This window comes from Homarus americanus, unplaced genomic scaffold (genome assembly GCF_018991925.1).
Source record: "Homarus americanus isolate GMGI-L3 unplaced genomic scaffold, GMGI_Hamer_2.0 scaffold42527, whole genome shotgun sequence".
Lineage (NCBI taxonomy): Eukaryota > Metazoa > Arthropoda > Malacostraca > Decapoda > Nephropidae > Homarus > Homarus americanus.
The window spans coordinates 212501-225000 of record NW_024748543.1 but is presented as its reverse complement, the minus strand read 5'-3'; the positions used below and the strand labels follow the sequence as shown (position 1 = coordinate 225000).

The 12500-nt window shown below is 44.4% G+C and overlaps 1 protein-coding gene across 2 annotated transcripts in view; it reads left to right on the top strand.

Annotated features, from left to right (window-relative positions):
- The window catches only part of LOC121880365 (protein turtle-like), a 98361-nt gene that overhangs the window by 69736 nt on the left and 16125 nt on the right, over window positions 1-12500 (top strand). For both annotated transcript variants that reach the window (XM_042387517.1, XM_042387516.1), the window contains exons 6-13: window positions 5552-5706; window positions 6182-6326; window positions 6513-6643; window positions 7796-7955; window positions 9829-9937; window positions 10230-10417; window positions 11584-11925; window positions 12451-12500. The exon at window positions 12451-12500 is cut by the window's right edge and continues 160 nt beyond it. In XM_042387517.1, the coding sequence (XP_042243451.1) occupies window positions 5552-5706; window positions 6182-6326; window positions 6513-6643; window positions 7796-7955; window positions 9829-9937; window positions 10230-10417; window positions 11584-11925; window positions 12451-12500 (1280 nt within the window). The remainder of the gene's footprint in view (window positions 1-5551; window positions 5707-6181; window positions 6327-6512; window positions 6644-7795; window positions 7956-9828; window positions 9938-10229; window positions 10418-11583; window positions 11926-12450) is intronic.

Here is a 12500-nt window from a genome sequence, read left to right as displayed (position 1 = left end):
ACTGGGGAAGGAACCGCGGCAGGACATTTTAAGAAGCTAACTTTAAGGGAAGATTGCTGGCCTGAATTAACCCGAAATAAGAACGAGAAGGAGGGGGAGAAGGAAGGAAGGAGGAAGGAAGGGAGTGTGTGTATTGTGTGTAAGAGGGAGAGAGAGAAAGAGGGAGGAAGGGAGGGAGTGTGTGTATTGTGTGTAAGAGGGAGAGAGAGAAAGAGGGAGGAAGGGAGGGAGTGTGTGTATTGTGTGTAAGAGGGAGGAAGGGAGAGAAATAATGTGTGTGTGTGTGTGTGTGTGTGTGTGTGTGTGTGTAGTTGATGGGTTGTAAACGAACTAATTGATCACGTAAGGCTTGTCACGCGAGTGTGGCAGTACTGAGTTAGGGGGTTAGCCCACGGGCGTGGTGATATTGTGACCTTAATATTGTAGAGTGTATGATAAAAACATCACACACACACACACACACACACACTGATTCCTGTTGACAGGTAAGTATGCATATTACACCAGTTCCGTGTGTGTGTGTGTAATAATAACAATAATAATAATAATAATAATAATAATAATAATAATAATAATAATAATATTAATAATAATAATAATAATAATAATAATAATAATAATAATAATAATAATAATAATAATAATAATAAACGGTTTATTGATAGAGTTGCAGCCGGTGGCTGAAAATAGACAGGCTTACATTAGATTTAGACATAATGATATAATATGCATTGAATACATTTACAGGGCTGTGCAGTACATAAATCAGGAGTTGTTTATTATTTTAACAATAGATGGGATGGTGCTGTTCTTATATCTATCGGTGCGGGCTCTTATGGGCTGAATTTTGTTGTAGTGGCGGACTGCGCGAGTTGGGTGAGGGGCTGCAGGTGGCAGGAGGTGGCGATGGCGAGGGTGGTGCAGTAGTCCACGGCCAAACCTTTCCAATGCTTGGTGGTGGAGGTCACTGAGGGATGGCATTTCCAGGGTGGAGAGAGCGTTGGTGTAGCCGGAGTATTCTGCGCCGAGCATGATTCTGCAGGCCCTTTTCTGTACCTTCTCTAGCTGACGTTGTTGGATGGAGTTGAGAGAAGACGACCAGGCTGGTGACGCATACGTTAGTTTGGGGAGAATAAAGGCGTTGTAGATGGTCCTCAGCTCTGGCGTGGGTGTCCCAAGTGACCTAAGTCTTCATAGCATGTAGAGACGGTACGAGGCTGCCTTGACTGTGTTATTTACATGGGCCTTCCAGTCCAGTTTGTTGTCTATAGTTACACCCAGGAGTTTATCAGACTGCACCAGCTGGAGAGGATGGGCACCCACTGTGACTGCTGGGGCTTGCACTGGAGTGGTGGCGGTATTGATGTGCATGACTACGGTTTTGGTGTGGTTGATGGTGACCTTGTTCTCCGTAGTCCATGCCTGTAGCCTGTCCAGGGTGCCTTGGAGCGGTGAGTAGTCTGGTGCGGTGTTGTCCACTGAAACCCCCACAGTGCAGTCATCCACGTACTTCCACCTGTGAGGAGTGTCCGATAGAGCGTCGTTGATCAGGATGAGGAAGCACAGTGGTCCCTTCTTGGTCCCCTGGGGAACACCGCAAGTGAGGTGTTGGAATGTAGAGACCAAGCCCTAATACCTCACTGCTTGGCGACGTCCACTGTGTGTGTGTGTGTGTGTGTGTGTGTGTGTGTGTGTGTGTGTGTGTGTGTGTGTGTGTGTGTGTGTGTGTGTGTGTGTGTGTGTGTGTGTGTGTGTGTGTGTGTGTGTGTGTTTTAGGGTGCATACATTTCCATTTATCCTAACATGTGTTCATACATTTATTCATCCTTGTTTGTTTATTCTCTGCATACATATTCTGGTATGCACCTCATTCATACATATATAGTCATGTATGCATTACCGCACGCATATTCATCCTTGTTCCATTCTGCAAGTATACGTGTTTATGTGCGTATGTGTACCACGGTGTACGAATTCACCCATCGTGTACATTGTGTAGTATGGTGGACAAAAGCCCCTTCCCTCAGCCCTTCCTCTCCTTCCTCCTTTTGGCCCCCAGCCCCCGTCATACGCACTACACAGTGCGCCATCTCTTGGACGATTACAGCACTTCCCTCAGTTTCTGTCCAATTATAGTACAGTCAACCAAAGAAGCACTGTCCCCACCCTGGGTCTCGTACTCACAATTTTACTTGGCAATACTTGGTAAAGTTTGGCTGTATGTAAAGGTGATTGTGATTGGTGGATCTATTTTCAGCTGTATCATTGTCAGGGTAAATATGAAACAAACCAGAAGTAACACTTTTATATTAATAAACTATTCATCATTATTTAAGATCATGAGAAGTTTCCAAATGTTCTTATATTTGTTGAAATAATGAAGAAAATTTGATGTGAAAATCTTGTGGTTGTTGGTGAGTTGCCAATTCATTAATACAATTTTCTTCATTAATTAAGAAAATATACGAACATTTGGAAACTTCTCATGATCTTAAATAATGATGAATAGTTTATTAATATAAAAGTGTTACTTCTGGTTTGTTTCATATTTAAACTAATCACCTAACCAAACTTTACAGCTCTAATACTAAGCTCAAATACAAACTGGTAATAATGTATCCTCGTGCGCATCACCACGTGCGTGTCTGTTCATGCACGCATCATCAACACCACTTAGTAAAATATACACGCAAGGCACGACCTGGGGCACGCCGCCACGCATACCACCTGCCGTGCAATGATGCAATTCAATTACCCGTCCCAACGTTATCAACCAAAATACTCCACTCTCTTCCCAAATGACAAGTTGGTGGGTCAACGTTTTAACCTCCAGAGGCTAGATTGTGTTTCGTTTAATATATAGATAAATGGGTGATCAAGTCTGTCTGTGTTGAGGAGGAAAGTGTCTGGTACTGGCCTGTGGTGAGGCAGGGTAACAGTACAGGGTGAGGTGGAGTAACAGTACAGAGTGAGGCAGGGTAACAGTACAGAGTGAGGCAGGGTAACAGTACAGAGTGAGGCAGGGTAACAGTACAGGGTGAGGTGGAGTAACAGTACAGAGTGAGGCAGGGTAACAGTACAGGGTGAGGTGGAGTAACAGTACAGGGTGAGGTGGAGTAACAGTACAGAGTGAGGCAGGGTAACAGTACAGAGTGAGGCAGGGTAACAGTACAGAGTGAGGCAGGGTAACAGTACAGAGTGAAGCAGGGTAACAGTACAGAGTGAGCCGGGGTAACAGTACAGGGTGAGGCAGGTAAAAGAGTTCAAGGTCGGGTACTAATGCCTTAAATTACTACTTAGATTAGCACTAAGCTTGAACGAAGTAGCGTGCAGTGACCCACCCATCCAAACCACACACCTGCCTGCCCTCCCTCCCTCCCTCCTTCACACACACGCACACACACACACACTCAGTCTTCTTGGAACAGATTCTTAGCAGTTCGCGTGTTTCTCCTTCTCCTTGTCTGTGGAAAACGCCCGTAAGTTACAGCCTACAGTCTCAGGGAAGCTTCAAGGCCATTTTGGAAGGCGATCAATGTGTGTCCGTTTGAATGAGGAGCCAGTTAGATGCGCCTTTTGTTATCACCAGTTAAGGAGAGACGTTAAGGGAGGCGTTTGGGGGGGATTTAACGGTGGTTGCAGAATAGGGTTTTGAGAGCCCAGTGCGTGTGGGTTATGTTAGTGTGTGTTTCAGAGTTAAGTTTCAGAAGTTTAAAGGTGGCGCGCACACACACACACACACACACACACACACACACACACACACACACGTACACACACATGTACACACACACACGTACACACACACACACACACACGTACACACACACACACACACACACACGTACACACACACACACACACACACACACACACACACACACACATCACACACACACACACACACACACACACACACACACACACACACACGTACACACACACGTACACACACACACACACACTGCACACACACACACACACACACACACGCACACACACACACACACACACACACACACACACGTACACACACACACACACACACACACACACACACACACACGTACACACACACGTACACACACACACACACACACACACACACACACACACACACACACACACACACGTACACACACACACGTACACACACACACACACACTACCAAAACAATACCGTGCCACCTCTGAACCCTTCCAATTGCCTCTTAACCTATGAGAGTTTCAGTCGTGATCAATATGATGTGAGTCTCGGGGCCAAATTTGTTGCCTTATTTATGACTTTGGATACTAATTCAGACGATATGTTACTACTGAACCTTACTTAAGTTGGCTGTAATGTTCACTCACCCGGAGAATTTTAGCCCCAGGTGTATAATTTAAATAATTTACAGGTATATAATTTATAACTTTATTTTTTTATTTAACTCTGAAATGTGGCCTTTGATAATAACCTCCCGTGAAAACCTCCAGGAGTAAATCATTAATAATTTTTTTTCTATGATGTATGACGTTCTTAAAGGCTTAAAATATGTGTGTTTAATATATTGATTTAAGGTAATGTTATATTAATACCCCTCGTCTGGATAAAACTCCCGGTATTATGTGAAAATGTGTCTGAGGCACTCGCACAACCATGCAACAACCACACGACCATACGACCACACGACCACATAACCACACGATCACATAACCACACGATCACATAACCACACAACCACACGATCACATAACCACACGATCACATAACCACACGACCACATAACCACACGATCACATAACCACACAACCACACGATCACATAACCACACGATCACATAACCACACGATCACATAACCACACAACCACACGATCACATAACCACACGATCACATAACCACACGACCACTCAACCACACAATCACGCAACCACACGACCACTCAACCACACAATCACGCAACCACACGACCACACGATCACACAACCACGCAACCACACGTCCACACAACCACACGTCCACACAACCACGCTAAACTGTCCACTATGATACCAGGGTGGCAAGGCAACTAATAATCATTCACATTAAATCAGACGCGGAGAAGAAAATCAAAATCCTCCTCACATACTCAACAAAACGTCATTCTCAGTCAGATCAGGAGAGGCGGATAGTTTACCATCGTCAGTATAGAAAGTAAAACAAGAGTGATTTATTGTTTCCCGTTTTCTGTTACAGTATTGATTCTTCTTCTTCCTCTCTCTCTCTCTCTCTCTCTCTCTCTCTCTCTCTCTCTCTCGATTTCGATTTTTATTTCCATCTACCTCTGTCTTTGTTTGTCTGTCTGAGTGTATATCTCTCGCCCCCTCTTTCTCTCTCTCTTTCTTTCTCTCTTTCTTTCTCTCTCTCTCTTTCTGGCAGTAGTGTGAACGTCCAAGTAAACACAACAAATCAACAGAACTTTCACCCGGAGACAGAGAGAGAGAGAGAGAGAGAGAGAGAGAGAGAGAGAGAGAGAGAGAGCGAGAGAGAAAATCCCATAATGCTGACCCCTAAATCTCTTGTGTTTCAGTCCCGCCTCTGGATGTACGGATACTGGGGTCGACTGACGGGCCCTTCTCGGAGGGTAGTCAGTACAAGATCGTGTGCGAGTCCTCTGGTTCGAGACCCACCGCCACTATCACTTGGTGGAAGGACGGTATGCTCATGACGGACGCCCGGAGCCAGGTAAACTATGCTCCTTAATGACGACAGGTAAACTATGCTTATTGATAACGACAGGTAAACTATGCTCTTAATGGCGACAGGTAAACTATGCTCATTAATGACGCCAGGTAAATGATATTCGTAGATTATACTCATTAAGAATTCCAGTAACCAGGTAAAACATTTTCCCTTTTAAATCTTAATGAATCCACGTTAAAATTCTTCTACACTTTAACTTATGCATTGAGGCTATGAGAGTTTTATTCATGAATTACAGTGAGTAAAGTTAAGTAGAAATTAATAAGATTTGCTATTATTTCCACATGAAGATTACGGCACCCGAGCTTATTTCACCTGATGATTAAACACTCTAAGGTTAACCTAACCTAACCTTACCTAAACTAATTAACTAACAGGTGTCAGATGCCCTCCTCAGCAGCTAGATGTAATTAACAGGTGATGGGTGTAACTAACAGGTGTCGGGTGTCCTCCACAGGTGTTCCAGGAAGGTAACGTGAGCAGGTCGACGCTACACCTGACGCCCACCTTGGCAGACCACGACGCCTACATCTCCTGCCGCGCCAAGAACCCACGAGTACCCACCGCAGTCATGGAGGACGCCACCAAACTGAACGTCTACTGTGAGTGAGAGAGAGAGAGAGAGAGAGAGAGAGAGAGAGAGAGAGAGAGAGAGAGAGAGAGAGAGAGAGATGTGATAAGAGCTATGTTATAACTTTTTTCCCACTTGATCTCATTATATATCCCTCATGTCTAGATCACCCTAGACATAAAACTGACCTTCTCTCTATCCATCTATCCACTCTCAGACACGCCACGACTATCCCTAGCGGCCGGGACGAGCCTGGACATGGATGATATCAAGGAAGGTGATGACGTGTACTTCGAGTGTGGCATCCAGGCGAATCCCAGCATCTACAAGGTCCAGTGGTTCCATAACGTGAGTAGAACCGAGATTTTGGGGGTTATGTTAAGGGAGAACCGGGGTTTTAGGAGATATTTTAGGGGAGAATCGGGGTTTTAGGGGTTATTTTAGGAGAGAACCGGGGTTTTAGGGGTTATTTTACGGGAGAACCGGGTTTGTAGGGGTTATATTGTAAACAGAACATAAAGGGGATTTAATGGACGTTACAAAATGGCTACGTAAACATTTTGTCCTTTTTTCTCGTAGGAAAATATGTGAAAATTATTAAAAAAATAAATAAAATCATAAACCTATTTTACCGGTAATTTAGGACAATAGAAATATCGTATTAGTATCAACGTGATGTAAGTGCGTTAGTATGACATTTATAATACCTCACTTATAAATGGCTAAAGTACATTACTGTCTTAAATAAAAAAACAACAAAAACAGAAAAAAATAATGAATTAAGTTTATCGTAACTGACACTTTTTCCTATAATTCTTCACTACACACACACACACACACACTCGACTATTCAATGATTTTTCACTTGGTCTATACAGTGAGTCATTACCGTACACAGGTATTGCTAACTGCAGTCAACGCTAAATCCATCATGTGTTATTACAGCTATTCGACACGTTAGATTTGTGTTTATTTGTTATGAAACGTTAGATTAATGTTACCCCGAGTTCCTACACCCTACAGCTAGTGAGATATACTTGGTAATCTCCCCTCTTTTATTCTCCCCAGTGTATGACAGGATAATATACAGTAAATAATCCTCCCTTCCCTAGTATTCTTCCTAGACTGACTAATCTCCTTTCTCCCCTCAGTAACCTCCCCACACTGACTAAGCTCCTTCCCACCCCCCCCTACTAGTAATCTCCCAATACTGACTAGCCTCCTCTCCCCCAGTAACCTTCCCACACTGACTAACCTTTTATCCCCTCGCAAGTAATCTCCCTTGCACTGGCTAACCTCCTCTCCCTCTAATAAACTCCCCACACTAACCTCCTCTCCCCTCCATATCCATAATTTTCCTCCCCATATCTCCCACAACTCTAAAAGTAGTTATCACCCCCCAGAACATGACCTCTCCCTAAGTCTCCACCCCAAGGATGATGATAACTTCTCCCCCCACGTTTACAGAAAGATAACGTCTCCCCACTTTATCCTCCCCAGGGTGAGGAGATCGGCCATAACGTGTCTGCTGGGGTGATACAGAGCAACCAGAGCCTTGTGTTACAGCGCCTCACCAAGACCTCGTCAGGGCAGTACACCTGTTCAGCCTCCAACATCCAGGGCACCGCTGGCTCTAACGCCGTTCAGCTCAGCGTCAAGTGTGAGTATCGTGTGTGTGTGTGTGTGTGAAGGAGGAGGAGGAGGAGGGGGAAGAGGAAGAGGAAGGAGGAGGAGGAGGAGGGGGAAGAGGAAGAGGAGGGGGAGGAGGAGGGGAGGAGAGGAGGGGAGGAGGAGGAATAGGGGAAGAGGGGAGGAGGAGGAGAGGAAGAGGGGGAGGAGGAGGGGGGGTAGGAGGAGGGGAGGAGGAGGGAAGAGGAGGGGGGGAGGAGGAAGAGGAGGGGGAGGAGGGAGGAGGAAGAGGAAGAGAAGGAGGAGGAGGAGGAGGGGGAGGAGTAGGAAGAGGAAGAGGAGGGGGAGGAGGAGGAGAGGAAATTCACTCATGATCGTCAGCATTTTTAGTGGAGGGTAAATAATCTTCTCCATTGTTGACGAATAGCAGACATTTTTCGTCATTTGTGTGTGAGAAAATACCCGGAAATACACATTAATATCATCTGTTGGTAAATGAGAGAACTGTCTTGTGTTATTTAAGTATGGCTAGTTCATTCCTCTCAGCCAATGACAGCTCGGGGACATAGTGTTTTCCTGTAACAACGTATATTACTAATAATCAAGCAGCGTTGCCTATCGTCCAAAAGTGAATATAAACGTCATCTGTTGGTTTACTCATGAACTAACTCACTCATTCAGCCAATCAAGAAAAAGCGCGGGATCTTTCAGCCAATGGGAATGTAGCTTTTGGTAGCATTTAATGAGAGAGGACTAGTTCGCTGGTTGAGTAATGTGACGTCATCAGTTGGCAGGGTTAAGGTTTACTGAAGTAACTAAACAGTACTAGTAGTTATTAATATTTGGTGTTAATTATAAAACATATAATATATAATCACAGGAAAAGGTTTGTCTTGGGTGATTCCTTCTTTTTCCCTGACAATTTAACAATCACAGTTCCGCGCCATTTCACTGCTCACTATCAGGGCTGGCTGGCTGGCTGGGTCGATCACCTTAAACCCGGTAGTGAGCTTGTACCAGGTCTTGTGTCCCGCCACCCTCCTCCTCCTCCTCCCTTATTTATACATCGTTCTTTTATTCTTTCCTGCGGTTGGGAGAAAGATTCACACCTCAACTACACATTAAAAACATCCTTTCTACTTAGACAAACCAACATTATGGAAAAAATCGTAAAAATTATAACCCATCTTATGACACACACACACACACACACACACACACACACACACACACACTTGACATGAGTTAGAGGTCAAAGATATTATTTTTTATACGAAATTAAAGGTTTTTTCCCGCCAGCTGCTGTAGACAGGTATATAATTTGTTAGTTTGTTGGTGTTGCTGAGGTCAAAGGTCACATAAAATGGCAGGTCAGATATGTTCTATCCCCCTGTGACTGTCATTTCATCCGGTTAATGTATGTATGTATGGTACTTGTTGACTGTGACTTATTGATGACTGTTGTATTGGTGTTGAGGGTGTGAGTGGGAAGTGGCACTGTGGGTGAGTGGGAAGTGGCACTGTGGGTGAGTGGGAAGTGGCACTGTGGGTGAGTGGGAAGTGGCACTGTGGGTGAGTGGGAAGTGGCACTGTGGGTGAGTGGGAAATGGCACTGTGGATGAGTGGGAAGTGGCACTGTGGATGAGTGGGAAGTGGCACTGTGGGTAAGTGGGAAGTGGCACTGTGGGTGAGTGGGAAATGGCACTGTGGGTGAGTGGGAAGAGCAACTGTGGGCGAGTGGGAAATGGCACTGTGGATGAGTGGGAAGTGGCACTGTGGATGAGTGGGAAGTGGCACTGTGGGTAAGTGGGAAATGGCACTGTGGGTGAGTGGGAAGTGTCACTGTAGATGTATGGTAAGTGGCATTGTGGCACTAACACTACTATGGTGGCATCATTTGACAGTCTCACCGCTGTGTCGGCCGGGGCAGACCCTAGTGTTCGGTGCCGGCAAGAACGAGGAACTCAATATTACCTGTAGCGTAGAGGCCCACCCAGAGCCTACCTCCTTCAGGTGAGTTGACCCCCTTCAGGTAGTTGGGCAATAAAGCTAATTAACTAACCATACCTACTCATTCTAGTCACAGAGTACAAAAACTAGATTCACGTTTCCATCAGTTAAATTACTCAGTGGCTGGTCATTTCAATCTAGTTAATGCCGTTATATGTGATAAAATTTCAATGGTGATAGTCCTGTTTTCACCTCTATACACCATCATTAGTTCGATGTCTGTAAATAGTTGTAATAGTCTTTCCTTGTAAACATCATCACTGGAGAGTAATGGTTATTTCCTATGCATCACTAGGTGGGCATTCAACAGCTCGTCGGAAGTGGTGGAGATCCCAAGCAGCAAGATGAGGTCAGTAGGGCAGGGACGGAGCCAGGTGACCTACACGCCCAAGAGACACCAGGACTATGGCTCCCTTCTCTGCTGGGCCACCAATGACGTGGGCGTCCAGAGGCAGCCCTGTATCTACCACATTATCCATGCCTGTATGTATAGTTATTTGCGTCATCATCATCATCATCATCATCATCATCATCATCATTTGTATAATTTCTACATGTTTGTCATTCACGCCACTATGTATTGGATCTAAATGAATGGATTAAACCCGTCACGGCTCTTAATGAGAACTAATAGACACAGAGGTTCCTATTGGTTATATCGAGGCGGAAGTTGACAATAGCAGTTCTCTGATGCCATTAAGTTAATTCCGTGTTCTATTGGCAGCGAATAGCCGTAGTTTTTATCGCTTTTGGAAACTGGAAATAAATGGATGCTAGTTTTGATGTTAATTAAAGGTTTAAAAAGAAGTGATCATATTATATTTGTGTGTGTGTGTGTGTGTGTGTGTGTGTGTGTGTGTGTGTGTGTGCGCGCATCACTATTTGTCAACCCTATCCAAATTCAAAGTATTACACCATTAATTTCAAGTTATTATCAGTAGTTTCACCCCGCTTCAATAAAACGTACAATAATAATAATAATAATAATAATAATAATAATAATAATAATAATAATAATAATAATAATAATAATAATAATAATAATAATAATAATAATAATAATAATAATAATAATAATAATAATAATAATAATAATAATAATAATAATACTCCAGATGGGGGAAAAAAAAAGTTAGGTACAATCCTCTAAAAACCAACTCAATGAAAAATCAAATGACAAACTATAATAATACCATCGTCGTTCTGGTCACAAGTATACATAAAACAAGTGACCATTATCAAAACATTAGCTCAAGTTAGTTCAGTATCTCTAACTTAAAGGTGAAGGCGAATTTATATATTCTGTGTGTTTATATCGGAGTAGAGGACACTTCAAGTTAGTTATTTATATTCTCGAAATGTCAAAAGAAATGCCATGAGTGACTCCGTATCTTAACAGGTGTTCGTGGGTAAAATTGGCGATTTTTGGAGCTGTATTTACCTGGGTCTTTTTATACATGTTTATATGAGTTAGTTGATGTCAGGGAACGGGTATTAGATTCGACTCCTGCACCTGCTCCGACTCCTTCACCTGCTTCACCTCATAAACATGTCTTACCTCATAAACACGTGTCTCACTTTATAACACCTGCACTGCCTCATAACACCTGCACCACCCCATAACACCTGTGTCCTGGTTTGCCTTACAGCGCCGCCAGACCCGGTCAACAACTGCACGGTGGAAAACATCAGCTCGACGGGCGTGGGCGTGAGGTGTCAGGCGGGATGGGACGGTGGCCTGGCCCAGACCTTCACCCTCTCTGTGAGTCACGCCCGCGCCCACACCCGCGGCCACGATAACAAGAAGGCCGCCCCAAGAGTCCTGGCCAATACCTCCACGTCTCCCCGGCCGGAGTTTAGCCTGGTGGGGCTGGAGCCGGGCACGGAGTACGTCCTCACTATCATGGGCGTGAACAAAAAGGGCCAGAGTGAGGCAGTGAGATTGGCTATATTTACTCTCAAAGACGTGGCCGAGAAGCACATCAGCCCAGGTGAGTTAGTTCCCGCACTAGTTTGTCTCAGTGTCCTGTGTTTGGTATTGTTCCGCTGCGAGTGTCTAAGGGACGTAGAATGGTGTTACTGTAATTCAGCCGTCTGTATTGTATGGACTATGTAAACCTACAAACGGACGTCTCTCAAACACTGTTGCACATACAGTCATTAAACTCCATATAGTTGTCTATCTTGATGATATTACAATACATCAAAAGTACATTACTGAGGTTAACGTTCTGCAGTACACAACGAGGCAACATTGTGCTAAAAATACTTCATACCAGAAGAACCATTCATAAACCATTACTTGTGTTCCTGCTGCAGTAAACCTCTCCTCCCTCCCCTCTCTGGTAATCCTCACCAAACCGCAAGTACTCGGAGCTTTCACCATTTCTCTACTGCTCAAAGCGTTTGGGGTCCATATAGTTTACAATTTCCAACCTGTTATGATTGTTGCAGTTAGTTACACTCTATCACCAGGGGCGCTAACATCTCTCTCTATCTCTCTCCCTCACCACTAGTTGGCAGCGCCCTCGCCTTGACCTCCCTGCTGGCTATGGTCCTCGGGGTC